At 36.2% G+C, this 23,966-nt stretch overlaps 1 protein-coding gene across 11 annotated transcripts in view; it reads left to right on the forward strand.

Moving 5' to 3' along the window:
• The first annotated feature begins 7,652 nt into the window (after positions 1-7,652).
• The window catches only part of POSTN (periostin), a 30,034-nt gene continuing 13,720 nt past the window's right edge, over positions 7,653-23,966 (forward strand). For 3 of the 11 annotated variants that reach the window (XM_072361427.1, XM_072361433.1, XM_072361429.1), the window contains exons 1-12: positions 7,656-8,031; positions 9,472-9,570; positions 14,501-14,565; positions 15,851-16,008; positions 16,645-16,809; positions 17,701-17,847; positions 18,355-18,496; positions 20,400-20,612; positions 20,788-20,922; positions 21,774-21,922; positions 22,485-22,621; positions 23,277-23,407. In XM_072361427.1, coding sequence (XP_072217528.1) covers positions 7,910-8,031; positions 9,472-9,570; positions 14,501-14,565; positions 15,851-16,008; positions 16,645-16,809; positions 17,701-17,847; positions 18,355-18,496; positions 20,400-20,612; positions 20,788-20,922; positions 21,774-21,922; positions 22,485-22,621; positions 23,277-23,407 — 1,663 coding nt within the window. In that variant the 5' untranslated portion in view covers positions 7,656-7,909. Of the gene's footprint in view, positions 8,032-9,471; positions 9,571-14,500; positions 14,566-15,850; positions 16,009-16,644; positions 16,810-17,700; positions 17,848-18,354; positions 18,497-20,399; positions 20,613-20,787; positions 20,923-21,773; positions 21,923-22,484; positions 22,622-23,276; positions 23,408-23,966 lie in introns of all 11 variants that reach the window. The other 8 variants (XM_072361424.1, XM_072361428.1, XM_072361426.1 and 5 more) reach the window with 5 other exon arrangements.

A 23,966-nucleotide genomic window follows, 5' to 3' on the forward strand; every position in this document is an offset into this window, starting at 1 on the left:
TCCATAAAAGTTTTCCAGCAAGTAAATGAGCATTTAACTGGGGATTTGAAATGCATATTGCTGACAATTTGCTGTCAGTTTTGCTGAAATCTTCACCAAAGAAGATTACAAGGAAATTTGTTAAATAAGTAAATAAACGGAATGATTCTGGATGACTAGTGGGTGCTCTTTTCATTTGTCTGTTTTTTTTTTCTTTTAAGCAGTAAAGAAGAGATGATGCGGAAACACAGTTTGCTTTGCTGTCATACCATTTAATCCCAGAGCAGTCTTGAAATATTCGCAGGAGAGAGCACAATCATTCTTGACAGAGGCTTTTGCTGCATCCTCAGGGCCATATGCTACACTCTACTGCTGTCTGAATCACTTATTGACTCCAATCGATTGGTTCACTCAGGTCTTATCTCAATCTGCTGGTGACACTTACTATGTGCTCTATAAGAACAAGAATTAATACTGTGAATCATATCTCAAGCTGCCTTATCTGATGATGTGCTCCTTTTCTGTTTGAGAATTGGTTTGCCTATGACAAGAGCATCACCTGCTGTTGGATGAGGAATCAGCACTTCCTGAGGAGCTGGAAAAATTCTTGTAATACTGCTCAGGGTATCTTAGCTGAATATGCAGATACAGTTTGAGGAAGCAGAACATATACAGAGAAGTCATTAGCTTGTTATCATTGCAGAGCCAGACAGTCCCAAAAGCTGTAAGGGAAGCCACAGGAGACCTGTCAAAACAGAGAGGGAAACCATCAAGCACTATGTTTGCCTTAGCTCATGGTCAAGGCTCGGTTCAACTTAAAAGGACAGCACTTTTCCAACATGTCCTGCATATTCATTGCCATGGCAGGTGGTCAGATAGGATGGCTACAACTCTGCATGATTAAGCTCCATGTCTGAGAAAGTTAAAGTAGAAATAGAATTGAATATATAGAGGTGAGCTCATATAAAAATGAATTGAGAGGTTATGGCCTTGACCTTCATCCAAACCAGGTGGCCAAGAAGGCCAATGGCATCCTGGCTTGTATCAGGAATAATGTGAGCAAGACTAGGGAAGTCATTCTGCCCCTGTACTCAGCTTTGGTGAGGCCTCACTGTGAGTACTGTGTTTAGTTTTGGGCACCTCAGTACAGGAAAGACATGGAGGTACTGGAGCAGGTCCAGAGAAGGGCAATGAAGCTTGTGAAGGACTTGGAAAATCAACCCTATGAAGAGAGGCTAAGGAAGATGGGGCTGTTTAGTCTGTGGAAAAGGAGCCTGAGGGGAGACCTTATCACTCTCTTCCAGTATCTGAAAGGTGCTTACAGTGAGAGTGGGGCAAGTCTATTCTCACTGGTGACATGTGACAGGATGACGGGAAATGGCCTCAAGTTGCGCCAAGGTAAGTTTTGGTTGGATATTAGGAAACACTTCTTTACAGAAAGGGTAGTTAAGTACTGGAATAGGCCCCCCAGAGAGATGGTTGAGTCGCCATCACTGGGTGTGGTTAAGAGTCATTTGGATGTGGTGCTCAGGGATATGATTTAGCAGGGTTGTTAGAGTTAGGGTACAATGGTTAGGCTGCGGTTGGACTTGATGATCTTCAAGGTCTTTTCCAACCTGGGTAATTCTATGATTCAAACAAGAGTTGACTAACTATTTGGAATATGCAAGAGGTAGTGATATGCTGTAACAGTCCTTGCTACATTATAAAACTCATAGAATCTTGCACTATGGCCTATGCAGTATGCAAATGACTTAATCAGTAAACAAAAACTCAGAGAAAGGAGAATCTTTTGATGTTTGGGACTGCAGAATTTCCCAATATACATAAGAAGTCATTTTCAAAGGGATCAGATTGATTTTAAGGCTTCTACTGTATTCCCTAATAATTAAACAATCATAGTTTCTAAGGATCTGTGGGAATAAGTGTTTCCTTGCATACCATAGTAGAAAAGGTATCTCTATCTCATAGAATGGCCTGGGTTAAAAAGGACCACAATGATCACCTAGTTTCAACCCCCATGCTATCTGCAGGGTCACCAACCACCAGACCAGGATGCCCAGAGCCACATCCAACCTGGCCTTGAATGCCTCCAGGGATGGGGCATCCACTGGGCAACGTGTTCCAACGTGTCACCAACCTCTGAGTGAAAAACTTCCTCCTAATATCTAACCTAAACCTCCCCTGTCTCAGTTTAAAACCATTCCCCCTTTCCTTTCAGATATCCAGCTCTGACTCACAGTAACTATAACTTTGAGTCTTCTTTTGTCTTTTCCATCTATTCCAAATTCAGTTGACTTACAGCTGTGCTTGTGATTCTCCATCCAGCAATTCTGTTTGTGATTTAATTCCCATATACACACATATACTGTGCCATGCACCCACTGGTGGAAATAATGGGGAAGAATAAAACAAAATGACTTCACTGAACATCTTGCTTAATATGTTGATTATGCTCTGGAGTACAGACTAGCACATAGAATAAGAATTAAATATGAATACAAAATAGTGGAAATGAGCAAAGAAAAGTCATTTGCAAAAATGTGTCAAATGAAATTCAAATCTAAGATTATAAAAACCAGTATTCAGAAACAGAGTCTTCTGTCTAAGCCTTGCAGTAAGTTAACTTAGTAAAATTCATCCAGAATTAGTACTGACTTCTTCTGAACTACTGTTATGTTGAGATTTGTTTTAACTTTCTTACATCTTGTTGACTGAGAGATTTTGACAAAGGTGGCAATATAATGATTGGAAAAGCTGGGTAATGGGGAAACATTAGAAGATTCTAATTGTAATTTACTTGGAAATGAGAAACCCAAAGAGATTTATAGTAAGAGTCTGAAATCATTTGAATAAATAAACTGAACAGAAGGAGGAAAATTAATTAGCTCCTGCAGGTGTGGTATGGCTATGATTAATAGCATGACCTTAACAAAATCGAATACAGAATGCCATCAAAAGGCCCAGTGGAGCTAGTCATTAGTTTGTGAAATAGAAGAGTATAAAGCTAATAGCCCCTTCGATCACTGGAAAAGGTATGGTACTATGAAATTATCTTATCCAACATACTTCTAAGAGTGTATTCCTTGAAATCAGACCATCCAAGAGACAATGCAACTGGTGGGGTTCTTCTAATGTTGTACCGGTCTGCCTAAATTTTAGACATCTAGTGAAGCTAGTCACCCTAAACTTCTCTTCTGAACAGAGAAGATTAAGAGAGAGGCATTTACAGAGTCATCCTCATCTGAAACTTTAATTACCCTTTCTTCATCTGGGATATAAGGTGAGCTGAAATGACTAGCTTTGACTTTGAGCTGAGTCCTGGTTTGCTAAGTGATCATAACAAAAAGCATCGGTTGAACTGTGAAATTATATTACAGAACAATTTAGGATACCCTTCAAAGGAATATCCCTGATGTGATCAAAACCAAGCAGGTAACATATGGAGGATTATTAGCATCTGCATAGTGATGATAGTGGAAGAATTTTACATATTGGATCTTGCCTTCTGTCAAACCAGGTTTGATTCAAGTTTCTTCAGAAACTTTTCCTTAACTTTTTTTTTTTTTTTTTAATTATTAATAATAATTCATTTATTTATGTACTTCATAGCTCTGCACTTCTGTGGATCCACATAATCAAGTCTTCTTCTTCCCAGTATGAAGTTTAACAACCCCAATTAGCATAAAACTTTGTGTGGAAACCAAGCTGCATCCGATCTATGCAGTGCTGGGTCCTTCACTACATTTAGGGACTTCTCTTCCCTTAGTAGTTTGTTTTGGTAGCCAGGCTTACTCTGTTTTGTTCAGTTTTACAGTCTTTTTGAATTATCTGACCTTAATTTCTGGAAGATACAAACTGGTACTGAATTAAACAGATTATGCTTTTGGTTATCTGCTACATAGTCTTAAAGAAATGGAAGGCTTTTTACATGCCTATTACAATCTGTGTTTGCCAGGATTCCTAAGTGGTGCTGCAGACAATCATCAGGTGTTAAATACTTGTTCCCTGACTGCAGATCCCTTGCAAAGCTCACGTAAAGCAGATACACAGTGAAGCCATGTGTGCCAGCTGTGACTAGCTCTGTACTCTTGTGCATATAAACTCTTTACTTCCTAAGGTGTGTCACCTTGTTTTTGTCAACACAAAATTTCTTACACACCTGTTACAGCCAACTATTAGTTTGTCCCTAGGGACAATGGATTTGGGGGTTCTTACTGTTTATACTATTGTCATTCCAAACACTAAACCAATTTTTAAGAAGAAACACCCTAGGTTACCCCAGATGGAAATTTCCAATCTAAGTGAAGCAAAACTCCCAAATCTGGTGAATCAAAAATTCAGAGGAAATCAAACAATGCAAACACCAACTTCAGGATGCAGCATACCTCTCTTTTCATCTTCAAATATTTTGACTCACTTTTTTTTTTTCCACAGTGCCCAAGAGCGCACCGAGCACCACAAACTAAACACAGCAAAAAGCTATGAAATGCAGTAGCTAAGTACTTATAACATGCATGTGCACTGTAAATAACCTGGAGTGTCTTCAAGCTTTAACTGTGGTAATGGTATTTGAAGAACTTTTCATTTCCTAATATTCTTATTTGCTAAATTTCTGCAAGTCACTAATGGTGACTTTTTTTAATCTACAAGAGGTTAAAACCTACAAGCTCCAGTTACTTCAATATAATGTAAAGCTTTGTCATATCCCTAAATATTCAAAAGCAAATATCATGGGGTTTAATGAAATAGTGAAATAAAAATCCATGAAGTAGTAAATGCTCAGAGCAGTTTTGAGGAAATGACCATTACAGAACTATCTCCACTAGAGGTCTCTAGAGAAATACAAGTAACAACATTCAGAAATCAGCAGGTACTTTACACTTTTCTACTTGATACTGCTCGAATTCTGTGGAAGACAAAAATCCATACTTGCTCTGTACTTGTTGTTATTTCTGCTGTGAATAATAAAATGTCCTATTATTACAATAATCATTAGAATACATTAGGTGTTTTAATGCATTTTATACTCAGATTTTCAGTGTTACATCCCTTACTTAAGTACTATATTGTGATTGAAAATTATATATTATGATTGTATCTGCGATTGCACAAAGTATGTATACAAAGGAAGAAAAATTTTCCTTGGGATAACCATCTTTCCAAATGGAGACAAACAAACTAACAAACAAAAGCAACCCACATTATTACCACAAGTGAAAATGGAATTGCTTAGTCACAACAGCATCATGGAATCAAAGATGGTGATTGCTGGAAGGAACCTCTGGAGATCACCTAGTCCAACCCCAATGTAAAGCAGGCCCCCTACAACAGGCTGCACAGGTAGGTGTCCAGGAGCGTCTTGAACATCTACAGAGAAGGAGAATCCACAACCTCCCTGGACAGCCTGTTCCTGTGCTCCATCACCCTCACTGTGAAGTTCTTAAACAGACGTGCAGAATTTCCTATGCTTCAGTTTGTGGCTGTTTCCCATTGTCCTTTTGCCATGCACCACTGAAGACTCTGCCGTTATCTCTCTGCCTCCTTTCTCTTAGATATTTATAGACACTTATCAGATCCCCTCTGAGTTTTCTTTTCTCAAGGTGGAACAGGACCAGTTTGCTCAGCCTTTTCTCATAAGAGAGGTTCCTTATTATCTTTGTGGCTCTCCACTGGAGTCTTTCCAGTAGATCCCTGTTTTTTTGTACCAGGGAGCCCAGAACTGGACACAATATTCCAGGTGAGGCCTCACCAGGGTATTTTAGTTTTCAGATTTGAAAATAATTATCCTGGTGAGCTATCTAGCAAACTGTTATCTCACAGGCAAAAAAAAAAGAGAGGCCTGGCATCATTTTTGATTTTATATCTGGACTAACATAAACATAGATGTGGAATAGCATTCAGATAGTTGTACTGTTATGTTTTGGTTTTCTTTCTCTTGATGCTTTTTGTTCCCTGTTTTTTTTTGGTTTTTTTTTTTTGTTTTTTTGAGGATAGATAGATAATGATTATTATTTTTCTCATCCTGCTATTTTATTTTCATGAACTTTGTATTAACTCATTTTTAGCTACTATCTGCTGCACTAAAAAGAATGATGTCAATAAGTGTTCTACAAGGTTTAAAGCCAATTACCCCATAATCTGGTTACTTAATATTTGCACACTTATTCACCATTTTCTGTCCTGCCTATTACTTCTTCCACCATGTGTGATATTAGGTTTGACATACAGCAGTCCTTCTGACTTACATAACTCAGAATTGAAAACAACAGCTTTTGTTTTATTTTATTTCATATTAATATGCATTGCTTATATGGAAATAGGGACATGAATGGTTTTAGGATTACTGTCTGCTGCTCTGACTCGAAATGTCGGAGGTAGGCATCCAGGAGGTGATATTTCTCACGGTATTTCTTGCTGCAAAGATCTGAGATAAAGAGCTCTAAGAGGAACAGAAGTAGCACAACACTGACATTCTCTTAAAACTGGTAATTCTATGCTGACCCATCACCTCTGTGAGTTGATTTGAAGATGGTGGTTCAGCAAGACTGTGTGAATTCACACACAGCTGATACTACCTTCAGCTACTCGAGTCATTTTTAGGCAGGATGATATAGGCTGCAGTAGTAGAAAGTCTTTTTACCATTTAACCAAATGTACCTGTTCCTAACCTTAGAAGACACAAAGTGCCATGGCAATATCCTAGATAGTTAGGATGCGTATGTATGATGCCATGTAATAATATTTACCTATATACATTGGAAATAGCCAGTGTCTCCAGCCTCTGCTCTTTGTTTCATCTATGTTCTGTAATGAGAGGTTCCCTCATCTATGTCAGTCCAACACTGAATCCATTTCCAGTTATCCATATTATTATTTTCCCTGTTTTGGAGAATAATCTACAGCAAAGTTCTGTCATTAAAACTGACGTATTTTCATACAGATCCAAAACAACAAAGGACAGCTTGAAACTGAATTAATATCTGAACCCTTTTATACAGTTGCAGATTTTTTTTCTTGACATTAAAACTGTAAACTCATGGACTGCAGTCCAAACACTGACTGTCCCTTAAGACTGCCCCTTTGCTGAATGTTTCAGACTATTTTCAGCACTTCATCTTTCTGCCTCATTTCTCTCATTTACAGCTCAGCATTACATTTTCCATCTGCTTCACTAGAGGCTCCCAACGACCAACTATTGGGCATGAGTAAGTATTTCTTCAAATTTTCAGCTACTCCGATTTCTAGGAGACTACGTGAAGTTCCAACTAAAAGCATTTTGCAATAATAAATGTTACTATCAGAATTAAAATACATATTTAAATAGGGTGTTTGATTGTATAACTGCTTCATAAAGTATGTGTGTTAACATAACCTTTTTTTTTTTTTTTTTTTTCTGAAGATATAAATACCATATCATCGAAATATTTGTCGAGTATTGACAACAGATTGTTGACTGGAATTTTCATCAGCTTCACTAGTTAAACAGTTCAGAGCTGATATCTACAAGGACACAGAAAACAGAAGAAAGCAACAGGAAGAAACTTCATCTGGGTTTGAACAGAGACACACAGTGAAACCAACTTCTGGATGCTGTAGTGCTATAAATACCAAATCATAACTCAAAGTCTAAACTTCCCAAACTTCTGCTGTTGTGTCAGCAGAATAAAATGCTAACCCCTCTGTAATGAGGAAGAAATTAGTCAATCAGGGATAAAAAAAGAACGGCTCATACGGTGAATGTATGATATTAATTTAGGTTACTGAAGCTGGCAGCCAAAACTGCTACTCTAAGGAGGGTGGTACAAAGTTTCAGGTTGATTCCCTGGTTCCCTCCCACTACCTTCCAGCATGTATATAAATTGTCAGCCCTCCAGAGCCTCTGCCAGTTCTCTCTTCTAGACTTGCCAGAAGCAGCGGAGGACTAAAGATGAAGATCTTTTCATTATTCACCTTTTCCACGTTTTTCTTGTCTGCTTTTGAACAAGCAGCTGCATCTGCTCACTATGACAAGATTTTAACTCATAGTCGAATAAGGGCACGCGACCAAGGGTAAGCATGGGGGGTTTATTTGCATTTTAAAAGGGAATTTCTAAATGGTTGTTCTTTTCTTTCTTCTTGTGTTATGTTAAACGTGCTTTTTTCAACTCTGTTTCCTATCATTCATTAATAATTTTGTTCTAAATTACTTTTATAAGAACCAGATTCAGAGCTTTCTGGGGAGTTTCAGAGGAAGACAGCATAATATAAAACTTCAGAAAACCTGGAAAAAATTAAATCCCCACTTCTTGATGAACAAAATGCATACATTCTAGAATCACTGAACTTAATTACAGTTCATGATTAATATAATGGGGTTTGGGATATGTTTAAAACATATTTTCAAATGTTTGGATAAAACTGACACTTATTCCACAGCATTTACTTGCTTCTTTTTCTGTTTTAATGAATAAATCTTTAACTATTCTTTAATGCTGTTTGACACTGCAAGTTCTCTGTAAAACTTTTGTTCCCACTGGGGTAGCGGTAACTTGCTCAGCAGGGCACCCCAGAGACAGCAGTCATAAGCCAGGCTGCTTAGAGATACAGAACTTATTTGAACAGATGGTGTCATGGAAATGATGTGTCTCAACATATTTCTCTTCAATCTTTTTTAGTAAAAACTGTTTTGTGAAAAGAATTGTTCGCCATCCTGTCTGCTTTCCTTTATTGAATTCTCTCTCCCCCTTCCCTCCTTCCCTTCTTTTCCCTCTCAATCTCCCTCTCTCATTCCCACTGATATAAAGCATGTTCTAACTCTTGAACTGGAACTTTTTTACTGTGAATTTATACAAATTAGTGACAAAACGCTTTTGCTCCTGGAATTTGCTCTTAGAAAATTCCTCTTCTGGACACTACCACGCTAAGTAAAAAGTTTTCCTTGTTTGAATTCTGCGGTGCCTTTTATTTACATGCCAGTTTACCCTTTGGTCCCCAGTAATTCCCAGAATGTTTACTTAGGTGCCTGCGGTTCTCCAAATGGATGGTAATCAAAACAGCTGATTGATTTACAGGGTTTCCTTCCACATAAAGAGCCAGTCACTGTTCTTCCCCATTTCCCTGTGACCTTCAGCTGCACAGATGTGTTCAAGGAAAAAAAAGCTTTAATGAAAAAAGCCTGATGGTATTAGCAGCTAAGTTCCTGGTGGCTGGTAATTAATTCAGTTCCCAGGAGGAAGGAAGAAATGTAAGTCATATTGAGACAGAGGGTTAGGCCAGAGCGAAAGGGAATGATCTGTCCCCACCAGGAGGGTGGACTTGCCAAGAAACCCAGCCGGGTAGTCCTGGGAACTTGCACTTTGGTTGCTTGAATGCACACCTGCCCTGGCAGCTAAAGACAGGTGTTCATTTCTCATTCTTGCTTAACAGAATCTGTATATGCTACTATCTTACATAGCGCTTTTATAGATGTGTAGAGACTTCTTTTTAAAATGTTTCTCACTCCATCCTCAGCCCAAATGTCTGTGCCCTTCAGCAAGTTATGGGAACCAAAAAGAAATACTTCAGCACCTGCAGAAACTGGTACCAGGGATCCATTTGTGGAAAGAAAGCGTAAGTATCTGCTGTTCAAAACACCCATTGAAATAGGATAATATTCAATTAGAAAACTCTGTTCAGTGAAAAATTAATTTCATAGTTCTACAGAATTACGGCTTTACTTTAACTAAAACCACCTGGATTCAGTAATTGCTGCCAAAAATAATCACATCATGTGTGAAAATGATAGCATGGTATTTAATGCTTTTAAAATTAAATGGGTCTCCAGGCATAAGTTTCAGGAATATTTTTCTCAGTTCAGTTTATGTAGGTCTGTTATAAACACAAGGATATATAAGGTTATGTGAACTATTCAAAAACACAGAGGGGCCTGAGACCGACTGTGTGAAGAACTCTGCACAACTAGCACTGAGTTATGTGCTCAGACTATGCCTTTTCACAAAGAGGAAAAAAAAGTAATGTTATGAACACAGAACAAGTCTGGATGAGTTTCACAATCTTCTGGAATGTGTATGTGTTTCAGTTGTCATGTTTTTTCCAGAATACAAGCCATTGTCTTTTCTGTAAGTGTCAACAGCATCAGAGTCACCACCTCTGTATCAGCCACAAGAGTAGTTTCAGGGCAAGAATACATACAAAAACCCCAATCCAGAAATTGGTCTGCCCCAATTGTCATGATTAAAATTGAGTAATTTAACACTGTTTACCAAATGTGATGAACGAGGTTTTTTTGTTTGTTTGTTTTTTGTTTGTTTGTTTCTTTTTCAACTGTACCACATTTTCTCCTGTTGATACACAATTAGTTGGATAACCTTCTTAGCAGCTGTCACAGGAAATTGCTGTTCTTGTTCCCCATTAATTCTGTTTCCCCACTAATGATTTTTTGCTCTGTTAAAATTAGTCTTGAATTTGCAGTCAGAACTCAGACAAAGATCTGAAGAGGGCTTGTGTTGTGGTTTCCATTACTTCTGTTGGCTGTTAGAGGCTTTGTGTTGTTGAGATTCCTAAAAGATATTATATGTCATTACACAGTTTTGGAAAAGACCCTTAGGGAAAAGGCAGAAGAAAGAGGTAGTGGGAGGAAGTTTTCTCCCATTTTCTTCCTGAGAAAATGTTTTCATTGCTTTGCTAGTATACCATAAATTAACGGAATGGAGTTAAATTTCCAATACAGTGAGGCACAGATTCACAGAATCACAGAATCACAGAATTATAGGGGTTGGAAGGGACCTCTAGAGATCATCGAGTCCAACCCCCCTGCCAAAGCAGGCTCCCTACACCACGTCGCACAGGTAGGCGTCCAGCACATAGTCTTTCAAGTACAGCCATGGCTTTGAAGTCTGATTTCTAAAGCCACTCTAGATGTTAGAAATGATACCCTGTCCTTATCAGAACTCAAGAAAAGGTTATTTTCATGATCCAAGTTGTCACCCTAAGCTTTCTGCTACTGTAATATTTATCAGATTAGTCATTACTTACTTCTTTAAGAAGATGGAAGAAAGTAATAACATTGTGCTAGAGTAAAAATAGAAAAAAATATAATTACCTTTTCAGACAGACAAGCAGTCTGATTATTCCAAATCCTCAGAAGTTCCTTCAGAACTTAATTTACTGTCTTGAATCTCATTCAGTCCCTCTCTGCTTTATTTTGACTTTTTTTTTTTTTTTTTTTTTTTTTTTTTTTTTTTTTTTTTTTTTTTTTTTAAGTAATTCCAGATAGGTTATGATCCATTTTTTGTACTAAATATCAAGGAGGTTTGGGCAATTGATGATTGTACCATAGTGATCAATTTCCAGTCAGACTAGACTGTGTGTGATCATTTGCCACATCTCTGCCTTCAGATTTTTAGTATTCATAGGCTTGTAGTCTTTATCAAAATCCTTCCTGCTCCTCCAGGTGGCGTTATAATACAGACTTCCTTCTTTCTTCAGTGGTCATGCCACAAGTTATCCAAAATATTTCACCTTTTGAGAAAAATCTGCCATACCACTAAGTTCTTTGGCACTACATTTTATTCCACTACAGACACATTAGGAAGAAGGATATTTCCTGAAGATGAAATTTGGATATTCTCAAGTCAGTTTTGGAAAACAAATTACTTCTGTGGTTTTATTCCTAGATAGATGTCATGTGTTCCCGTGAGCAAAAGTCTTCTCTCTGCCCAAATATGAAAAGGAACATATTGCTTTGTGCAGTTCCAGAAGTAAAATGAATTGTTCTGTGAAAAAATGGGTTTCTTCTAATGTGTCAGGAAAAGTAATTTGATGCAACAGACAGTCTGGATTCAATGAAATTCGTACATGACTTTATTCCCTTTTCTGAAAAAGCTGAAAAAGATTTTACAGAGTCTTTGTTAGGCCCTAAGCAGGAAACCCACTACAGCCAACCAGTGGAAGAGACTGAGCAGCAGCAGGTACAGTTTGAATGTGAGAAGCACAGAAGTGTCTCCATTCTCTTTTAACACTCTTACCATTCTACAGGAACTTAAACAGAAAGACTAGAGGAGAAAACAGTGTATATGAGATTAAGAAGAGTCATGGACTTTTTTGTGGTTGTAACTGAGCATCTGTTAAAACTTAATCTTAGCTCTTATTGGATGTTACATTCTCTGGACTCACTAAATATGAATATGTGAAAAATTACATGAATCCATTACTAAAGAGGTGGTTTTAGTAGGAATGGTAATGCAAATGACAATGACTTTTCTCATGTTAATATCTCTGTGTTAATAAGTCCTTCATAACTTGCACATAGGTTCTATAAAATGTTAATTTAAGGAAGTTTCCTCTGTTTACATTTCCTGCACACTCCTGCAAATTTCCAGTTGGGATACAAGCTAAAGACTTGCTAAAATCAAATGCCATTGTTCCAAAAAGTGTTCTACTGTTTTTATACAGTATTTTATCTCCAGCAAAGAGTAGAAACAGATGAGTCACAGAGCTGGTGTGAATAAGCTGAATACTTCTCTGTTAACAAGGAATAACAAGAATGTATGGTTGTCTAGATCAGTTCTCTTTTCCTTTGGAATATATTCCCTTGGATGAAGTGAAGATGACTTAGTACTAAAAAAATACATGCAAAAACTTCCCAAACACTACTTTCTTCACTTAGACACCATCTTATACTAGCAGGGTCATACATATGGGGATGGTTTTATTGTGTGAGTTGGAACGTTCCATGTGTCTATGTGTGAGTGGTACTGAAAAACAGCATCTTGCATCAGGTTTTATAGCATTCTATTCTTGTTTTGGGATCCTCTTTATGGACCATTCTTCTCTCATTCCATCCTTCTTGCATCTTGAGCACAACTGATACATGAATCTTCTAACTGTGGTCAACCTTAAGGGCATATGAATATTGTAAAAAAAAAAAAATAATAATAATAAAATTAAAAAAGAAAAAATTAGAGTAACAGTCAGTGATTGAAAAAGGTGTGGGTTTTTCATAACAAGTTACATGGTAAAAGAGCACTGATCTTGTAATGCTTGGCTAAAGAAACATCTTTCTTAGCTAAGATTTTAACCCAGTTTTCTGCCTTTTATTAATTGTGTCGCTGTTGGTTATGGTAAGAAAACTAAACAATGTCTTATGCTGCACCTGTACTTAAACTCAACTTCTTATCTCCTTTTTCCAAAATCTAATTAAGACTACAGCCTCTCATAGTTGCTCAAAGGGTGAGGGAAATGCATATACATATACATGTATGTATACATATACATTTATTTATTTATTTACTTATTTATTTATTTATTCCTGGGGAAATGAAGACCTACTCATGACAAAGCAGTTCACACAGGCTCATATTCTGACTTTTGTTGCACAAGTCTCACATATAAAAAGTAATATTATTAGCAAGATCTTCATTGCCATCCACAGTAGATCCTAATTTGCAAAGAAATATCTGAAGTCTGCGAGTTTAAAATAAGCTCTAGATCCTGATAAGATTATACATTTTATTGACGTTCCTTGTATGGAAGGGCCAAAATCAACACAGTAGTAACCCTGTGGGGATTTTTGCAAGCTTGCACTAACTTAGAAGATAATTTGTCATGAAAGTCTATGGTAGATCTTTTTTTTCTGTCATATTAATTAAAAGGACATTATATTATATTATTCATTCAGTACAAAGTTGAATGTTACAGTACAGAATTACCAGTTAGCTCTGGTTTGCTTGCTGTGTATAGATGATGCATGTTCAAGAATGGGAGTATTTTACTGACATCTTTATTTAACAGTTCCTGGGCTACTCTATTATTAAATTGTATGTATGCTTTGATGACATACTCTTTTGACTGTGTGGTTGATTTGTTGCAATCTGGTTTTCATCCACGCTATATTTACCAAGGAACTTTCCCTTACGTCCAACTATCCTGACTTAAGTGACTCTATTTTCTATGATCTGCTTTATATCTGTACTTAATTAATTACCTCCCTCATTCCTGAGCTTCTTCAAAGACTTCTTGGTACATTGAGTCTCTGCTCCCAATCTGTTTCACCATACAGTCCCCAAGACCTTCTCCAAAGTACCCATTAAATTCCTATTCTATTATATTCTATTCAGATTGTAGGTCACCTTATATGATTTTGTCATTTAAATTTATATTGTTTATTTTTTTTCTCTTTGGACACCATTGCTACCAGTTCCTCTCACTATCCCTACTCTGTTCATTTTTGCCTTCCCTCAGTCCCACCTAATCTTTTCAAAATAGACTTATCATATTAATGTTCTTCTGTTGCTATTCTGTTTATGTCACCTTTTTGTAACTCTGCAACCTTTTTCACATTTTTTTTTTCAACCAGTTAAGCTTAATGACTACACTTAATAAAACAACAACCAACTTGTAATCTATGCAGAATAGGCTGCATGATTAAAAAAGGCAAAAAGATTAGGAGAAAGTGTACTTCACAGTGTAAAATTATTAATGAAAAAATTGGGGCTGCAAACTAAAGTTGATATACAACTGTTTTTTGTGTATTTTACAGAACTGTCTTATATGAGTGTTGTCCTGGCTATATGAAGATGGATGGTATGAGAGGATGTCCTGCAGGTACCAGTTTATTTTCATATGGATGAGTCAGTATATGAGAAGCACTACAAAAGTGACTTTAGATGGTTGTCAGCCTGAGGAAACATTGCCTCTTTTTACAAATTACTGGCTGAGAATATGAAGTTTCATTTGTACATGGTCAGAACAGCTGAAAATCAGCCTGCATCGTTCATTTGATTATTGATCCTGTGGTTTGAGTTAAATTCCCCAAATGCTTCCAGCTACTGGATTGGAGAGATATTATAGAGTTTTCTATTTCCAAAACAGCTGAGGGAGAACCCCTATTCCTGTTCCCCTCCCACTCCAAGGTAACCCATAGCACACTAGTGAGTTCAGAAACCTAGGGCATGAAATGTGGTATATCAAAGTTCTGTTTATTCATTTTCATGAGAAGATCTGAATCTTGCTAACTAAAAGGCTTTAAATAAACTAGGGAGTGAAAATGAAGGCAGAGATTGTTAATTTCTCCTATTTTTGCTATTGTATTTTGCATAAATAAACTTAATTGCAACAAGAAAGAATAATTTAAGATGGCATATTTTTCAGCACTTTGTAACCCTGTATTTGAGCTCATCTTTTACATTCTGTTAAGCATATCTTAAGGTGGAGTTCATCTTGTTTAGGTGTATTCATTTCGTTTTAGATGTTTACAGTAGAATGAGGTCAGGCATACTCCAAGAGATCCTGTCCTCCAGAACTGTAAAAGTAGCTTAGGACAGCTAGCTCATATGTCAGTTCCTGCCCTTGGATGCCTAGAATTAGGAGATCTACATCCTATTCTCATATAGAACAGTTTTGACTGTGAGAATATGGTCATTCTTGCTCTCTGTCTGAATCGATCTCTACACACGATAACCATAGGAAGAGGCCTCACAAGAATAATTCTGGTTGATGGTGCCCAAATGTGACCTGCTTCAGCAATTTTTGAGATTGTAGATAAAATTGACTCATATCCTCTCTCAAAGGTCCCAAATGGATAGGTTCCCATTCCATACGAGGCTTGGAACAAAACATCTTTTTTGAAGAAAACATCACAATATCTTGTTTTGTTTGATCTATTTTTTCAGCTCATTAAACCAACTGGAAAATAAATAACAAGCAGATGTGTTTGGATGAGTTTAGAATACATTGACAGAGGAATTTTAATTCAAGCATGTTGTTTTAATATTGATTTAAACAATTTCATAAAAGCAATACACTTGTCCAAACAGAATAAATAAATTGGACTTAGTTGTGAGAAACTGGCTGAAGTATTTACTGTATTTTTGTCTGTTGTTGATTTTAGTTGCTCCTATTGATCATGTATATGGTACTCTTGGTATTGTGGGAGCTACCTCCACTCAGCAGTATTCTGACATGTCAAAGCTGAGAGAAGAGATCGAGGGAAGAGGTTCATTCACTTTCTTTGCACCAAGTAATGAAGCCTGGGAGCAATTAAGTTCGGTAAGCATTTGTGTGTAATTGTGTATGTATATGTTTCTCTTTCAGATAATGTTTTTGTTAATAAAGTAACAATAACTAGTTTATTATAACCTAGATGACAAACAATAATAAGATTTTAGGTATAAAGCAGATATTAGACAAATTATAATACAGGAATGTACCTGTTTATCATACATTACTGAAGGTAGACAATCTGAATTTATTTTCATGAATGCTAAGCAGCAGTGTTTCTTACCTAAGCATTTTCATATCAAATTTTAATATTGCTAGTCTTCATATAGTTTTAGTGTTACCAACAGGAATTCCAGCAATTGCATAATGTGAGTCACTGACAAAACATGATTGTACTCTACATGTCCTCTTTTAGTAATGCTTTTAGTTTAAATAAATACTGAACTAAAGTACCTTCAGTGATTTGCCTGTGATGAGATTTCTTGTCTTCAGTTTGTAATCAAATTAGTCTAAAGCAGCATCTGAACAAAGACAGATGGCTAAGTACTGAAACAATGTGTTTCCTAGCTGAAAGTATCTGACGATTGTTTTGATAGTATATGTTAAGGTAAAGCAATATGTACATCTTTCTAACTGAAGAATACTCCTGAAATTTCAAATTAATTAATTTCCTTTCTTCTTCAGGAAATCCACAGGAATTTAATCGACAATGTAAATATTGAACTATATAATGCTCTCCACCACCACATGGTAAACAAGCGCATGTTGACAAAAGATCTTAAGAATGGCATGACACTGGTGTCCATGTATAATGGCCAGAAATTGCTTATTAACCATTATCCTAATGGGGTAAGTATATAGGTAAGACTTCTAAAATATAATAATGTAATTTTAACTACTGATATTTACTTTATTTCATTCTACAACTAATCAAATATATAATGGAAAGATCAGTAGCTAGCGATTCAGTTGTCACAGATAAAAATATGTACATATTCTCTTGAACAAATTCAGTTTTCTTTGCATGCTGATCACCAAGAATTTATGCATATGTACAGTTTGCTGTTTAAATCTAAAGATTCTAATGCAAATGGACTTCATTCCTAAAATTCAAGCCTTTTGTGGCCAAAATATTGCATCATCATAAACTGAAGAGCAAAACCTGCTATTATTCTTCATGTATTTACAAAATACTATCAAATCAGGTCTTTTAATTAGATCAGATTTTTTGTTTGAATTGGAGAGTGTGGTAGGAGTGTTTATTGTTGCAATGTGCAGATATCCATTACTTTCTAGAAATAATTATATTTTCATAAATGCTAAAGTGTCCTGGTCATGTCACTGGTCCCTGCCTCAAATGCATGCAAATCTCAACGTTGGACAACAGTTTACATCAGTAATATATAAAAATATATATAAATAAAATCACTGCATTAAACAGATATGGTAAGAAAATACAAAAAATAAGGACCGTAATGGCAAATAAAACATGAATAAGAAATCGATGTAGCCTGCAGTAGTCAGCATTAGCTGAATGTTTTCCAGAAGTGTTGAGTCAGCCTTTTAAATCTTGCATCATTTTACTTAATGTTAAAAAAAAAAAAAAAAAAAAAAAAAAAAACTGAAAGGACGAACACATTTTTCACAGTACATTGATTTCCATTCTGCAAAAATCAGATTCCAGGCATATGATCAAATGAATAAGCATTAATTGTCTGCTACATGATTCCTCATACATAGGTTGTTACTGTTAACTGTGCCAGGATCATTCATGGCAACCAGATTGCTACCAATGGTGTTGTTCATGTAATTGACCGTGTCCTAACTGCTGTTGGAAATACCATTCAAGATTTCATTGAAGTCGAGGATGATCTTTCATCTCTCAGAGTAAGTGAACAATGTTAAAAACAGTGTGGTCTCACTGTTTCTTTTTTCTTTTCTATTTGTGCATTATCCTCGTAGGTATGAAGGGTTAATTTGTAAAAGACAAATAGTAAATCTAATGAAGTGACTCACTGTGTGCTAAATTAAGGAGGTAACTTGTCACACCAAGGCATGTTTTACCCACATAATTAATTTTCCATACCATTTTGTCATTTCACTTTTAACACATATTTCTGTAACACAGAACACAGTCTCACATTAAAGAACCCTGGGCACTAGCTGAAAGCACAGAAGATATTTTGTGCTAAATGCTGTTATTGAACTCTCATGAGCAACTCTAGCTTTCAGTGTAAATTCAACAGTACTTTTGAAAAATTAGATTTGACTTAAGAATTTAGGGGTCAAAATATGTTAGCTTTAGTTAATATTCTGTTTTCCTGTGACTAGATGGTTAAGCTATTTGGGCAGTGCTTTAAATAACCAGCGTTAATAACCAGTTTTATTTTTCAGGCTGCTGCCATCACGTCAGACGTCTTAGATACTCTTGGAAAGCCTGGTTATTACACACTCTTTGCACCTACTAATGAAGCTTTTGAACGTCTTCCAAGGGGAGTCTTAGAAAGAATCATGGGTGACAAGGTGGCTTCTGAAGGTATGTAAACTTTTCTTGCACAAGAGAAATATGGGTTAGTAGATCAGAAAGTAGAAATTACATTATCCTCTGAAGAACCTATTCAGAACCTATTAATAATGTGACTGGAAAATGACAAGATAATTGGAAGTAGTTCATGAGCGACACCAGAGTTTGAAGCAATATTCATTAATGAAGTGTTTTATCTCAGTGAATGTGTAGCTTGCTTCACTTTTCAGTTCTGATGTTAGAGAAGAGCTATCTAGGACTGCTATAGTTTTACTAATATCAACTCTGTACATAAAGAGAAGATCAAAAGATTGTGTGATGTTAGCTCTGTTTGAGTGGATACTGAAAAGTAAAATGCATTCTTTAGAAAATCTGTTCTGCAGTAAAGTACGTATTCATCCCTCTAATTTCAAGACCACATATTTAATCATTTACAGTTAATGGAAACTGATAATTCAGATCTTGTTGACAGAAGATGCCTCATTTTTATTATTTATTTTTTTTCTGCATATTGAGCTTTGGCTTCTAACTGAAATACATTCCCTGCCTACACCTACCTGATGAGTTCAGACCTAAATTGTGCTCATTTAGAAAGCTAAGTAACAAGCAAATACAGTTTTCCTGAATGCTTTAGTATGCAAATATATGGCACTTTAGGCTAAAAATCCTTCAGTTAGCCAAATCACCAAGCTAAAAGTGGACACCTAAATTTAACTGGCATCGTCTTACATCTTTATCTCATGAAGAAATGTATTTTAGATCAAATGAAATAAAAAATGAGTCTAACCAGAATTAGTACAGTTATAATTACACCAAACATCTGTCTCTCTCATCAAGGAAAGGGTAGTTTCTTTGCCGTATAAGACTGAAGGGTTCACTTTTGCTTTAAATTACACAGGAGAAGACCAGGTGATTCAAATGCACATAAAAGCAAGATATCTGGAAACAGTATAAGGAAACAGTAGAGTGAAATCTGAGTCTCCAGCTTATGAGCAGTTATGGTGATTATTTAAGATGTCTTAGACATACCCCTAAATGAGGAAAGGTTGATGGATGCTTTTCCTGGTTTATGGCAATTATTGCTCTTTAAAAATATGATGGCCTTCTATGATGCAGTGATGACATTGGTGGACCAAGGCTGCAATTTATGTTATCTGCTTGGACTCATGCAAGGCCTTTGACATGGTACCCTACCACATACTTTCCTCTAAATTGGAGAGATATCTATTTGAAGAGTGGAATATTTAGTGGATAAAAAATTGGTTGGATGGTTGCAGACAAAAAGTTATGGTCAATAGCTCTATATCCATGTGGAGATTGGTGACTAATGGTGTCCCCCAGGGATCTGTCTTAGGACTGCTGCTCTTCAGTACTTGCCTCGGGCCCTCAGTACAGGAGGGATGTGTAGCTGTTGGAGTTTGTCCAGACAAGGGCCACAGAGAAGATCAAAAGGCTAGAGCATCTCTTCTATGAAGACACTTTGAGGGATTTGGGCTTGTTCCGCTTGGAGAAAAGAAGGCTCCAGGGAGTCCTCATTGCAGCCTTTCAGTACTTGAGGGGAGCCTAAAAGCAGGAGAGGGACTGACTTTTTACATACTCTGGTAGGGACAGAACCAGGGGGAATGGCTTTAAAATGAACGAGGGAAAATTTAGTTTAGATGTTTGGAAACAAAAATGATTCAGAGGACTGTGAGGTGCTGAGAAATGTGGATATCCCATCCCTTGAGATAGTTAGGACTAGGTTGAATGGGGCCCTGGGCAGCCTGATCTGATGGTTTTGCAATCCTGCCTATGACAGGGGTTGGAACTGGATCGTCTTTAAGTTTCCCTCCAACCTAAGCCATTCTATGATTTTGTGATGTATGAATCTATATATCCAAATATCTGTATACAATTTTTTTTCTTTTCCCTGCAGCTCTTGTGAAGTTCCATATTTTAAATACTCTTCAGTGCTCTGAAGCGATTATGGGTGGAGCTGTCTATGAAACCTTGGAAGGAAACACACTTGAAGTTGGCTGTGATGGTGAAACTCTTACTGTGAATGGAGTAAAGATGGTGAAACGCAAAGATATTGTGACAAGTAATGGTGTTATCCACCTCATTGATAGAGTGCTAATTCCTGATTCTGGTTAGTAATGTGCACAACAAATTTATTAAATTAAAGACATTTCCTCTCATCCCACCTAGATTCCTTCACATACATTGTTGTTGTTAAGGTTATGATAGCATGAAAAATCCCAGGAAAAAGAAAGAAAGAAAAAAAGAATGTTTTAAAATGTCTCTTCTTCCTCTTTTATTTGCAGCCAAGCAAGTCATTGAGCTTGGAGGTGCCCAGCAGACTACTTTTACAGACCTGGTGACGCAACTAGGACTAGCATCTTCTCTAAGACCAGAAGGCCAGTACACTCTCCTGGTACCACAGAATCGTGCTTTCTCAGGTTAGTAGCCTCTAAAGATGATTATCTGAACTTCAGAATAAACAAGAAGGATGTATGGTACTCTGACAGTCTTTCAAATAACTGTCAGTACTTGTTTTATGTCCCAAGGAAAGACAGTAATTAAAAATTACTTAAGAATTAATTAAGAATAAGAGATACTCTAGCCTTCCAAAATGAACGCCATATGGAAAGACAAAATAAATGTGACCATTAGGTTGCACAGCATTTTCAGTGGTAGCATTGTTTAATGAAAATATCATTTCTAAGACACAAAATATGCACAGATATGTAACAGGAAAGCAATGATATTAATGAACTTGCACATTACTCTTAAATTCTGCATTACTTATATTAGATTATTTATTTATATTCCCAAAATTTATAAAAGGATGTTGGTAATTTACAGTCCATTAAAATACAGAGAAACTGATAAAAATATGTTTTAAAACATATGCAGATGTTTGCAGGAATGATCATATGAATATCCTAACCTTTCCTTCAGCCACAAAGAAATGTGGGAAGGATTTCAGGTGCACTTTCAGAAAGCAAAATTTGTAATAAGTTTATCAGCAATACAGCTGGCACACAGAAATCATCAGCCATTTTGTTTATAGTAGTTAATCATGATTGTGTCAAAATGTTATTTCTAAATTTCAGAAAGGATAATTTACAGAGAATGTTTAACAATTCATTTTCTATTTACACATATTTTTCCAAGTCTTAAATTATAAGCATTTCAGGAAAAGATTCAGTATTTCAATGGAAATGATGCAGATGTCCACAGTTGAACTTACTTGAATGGAAGTTCACTATGTAAATAACTATAATTTATTACCTAATTGGTGTTGTAGATGACACTTTACAGATGGATCAACGGCTTCTTAGAACAATCCTGCAGAATCACATTATAAAAGTGAAGATTGGGCTCAATGAACTATACAATGGACAAGAGCTGGAGACAATTGGAGGAAAACTGCTAAGAGTCTTTGTGTATCGCACAGTAAGTGAATGGAACTTTCTAACTATATGCATCCTAACTATGAAAAGGAAAATGTATGAAAGAACAAAAGAACAAAGCTGAATTAAAATGACAATATCTACAATTACCACTACCAAGAAATAAAAAAATAAGGCTTTCAAATTAGGAAAAGAAAGGATAATTCAGTCTTTGTGGGAATTTTACATAAACTAATCTTTTGGAAAAATGAAACAAAATACAGGATTTGGCATTCAGTTATAAATTTATAAAATTAATTTTTATAACTAAGTAAAAAAATCCTCAAAGGAAACAAACAAGCAAAAAAAATAAGTTTGGAAACATTTGCATTCTGTTAACTTACTCCAGATTTTCTTACTTTTGGCTTCTCAAACAGTACCAGATTTCCTGGCAAAACAATGCAATATGACATTTGGAAATCCAAATGAAAATTAATTTTAATATTAGCAGCCAGCTGGGAAATAGGCAAACATTGCATTTATTAAATATGTTTAAATGTTTTTATTTAGTACTTAAGTGTTCTTTTAGTAAGTGCATTTGATACTATTGTTTTTCTTTTAATCAGGCTGTATGTGTTGAAAATTCATGCATGGTCAGAGGAAGTAAAGAAGGAAGGAATGGTTTTATTCACGTCTTCAGACAAATCATCAAGCCAGCAGAAAAATCTTTGCATGAAATGCTGAGAAATGATAAACGTTTTAGGTGAGTTGCTACTTGACAGCACTGAGATTTGGCTAGAGACTGTAGCTAAATGTACAGTACAGCTGGGTTGAGAAATAGTTGTAAACCATGGGTTATTGGATATCTGGGGTGCAAATTAGGACAGAAAGAAGTTATTACCTCCTTAAAAACAGTCCCTTACTGCAAAATAGGCAAGAAAGGATAAAAAGGGCTGGATGTCACATCAAGAGCTATAAATATAGCAGAGTGTGAACATTTAGTTAACCAATGATATAATCCCATATCGGTGCAGAATGGTTATAGACTCATACATTCCCAGTCTCTGTTTCTGTCCCCTGTCTTCAAATATTCTGATCTCTAGAGAAAGCAACTGCCACTGCAATTCTCCCTTCATCTCTGTGATCTGCAGGATTTTTATTCCCTCTGTTCTGCTCTGATCTGGACTCACAATATCTTAACTTCTCAGATCCTTTTTTTTCCCTCAGTCTGCTACTCTTCAGACAGCCTTTTCTTCCACATATTTTGTCCACCACTGTCTTTATTCCTCGGAAATTGTGGAAGTGTTTGAAAATCGATGGGCTCTCTGAACAAATGAAGGAACAAAGTGCTCAGATCTAAGTATAATTACTACACTTCAGAGTAATGTATTTGTGGTTTGTTTGCTTGTTTTAAACAGTGTTTTCCTCAGTCTGGTGAAAGCTGCAGATTTAGATGATGTTCTGTCACGGCCTGGAGCATGGACTCTGTTTGTTCCAACTAATGATGCCTTTAAAGGTTTGACTGACGACGATAAGGCTGTATTGATAAGTAAGTAACAGAAGAAAACTACAAGTATAAGCAATTACAGAAAAAATAATGGGAAAAATACCTAGTGCATTTCCTAGACAAAAGGTGTCTGATAAAGTAGATAATCTTTTGCATAAACAAGACATGGGGTTTCCCTAAATTAATTATTTCTTCAGTGACAGAGAAAATATCTCTTTGGGGAAAAAAAAGCGAACATTCAACAGTAACTAAAAATTATCCTCATTTGTTGACACACTGTCTTTTTATTTTATATGAGGGAATATGAATTTGGCTTGCTGTATGAGTGCAGTAATAGCAGTTACCTTGAATTCAACATCCAGAAGAGCAGCCACATTTTCTGCTCCTATAGATTTCAAATCAATCAAAGTTCAAAGACTTGAGACAAAATCCTATGAATCCTTAATTACTTCAAAGAGTCCAGCTTAGAGCACTGATAAGAGGCTGTCCTAGCATAACCCAGCTCTGTGAAGACATTAACTCACTAATGAGTCACTGTAAATTTGAATTCCCTCTTAGTCATTTAAAATTATGACTCTGGGATAAATTGCCTTCTGGTGTA

The sequence above is a fragment of the Excalfactoria chinensis genome, chromosome 1 (genome assembly GCF_039878825.1).
Source record: "Excalfactoria chinensis isolate bCotChi1 chromosome 1, bCotChi1.hap2, whole genome shotgun sequence".
Taxonomy (NCBI): Eukaryota; Metazoa; Chordata; class Aves; order Galliformes; family Phasianidae; genus Excalfactoria; species Excalfactoria chinensis.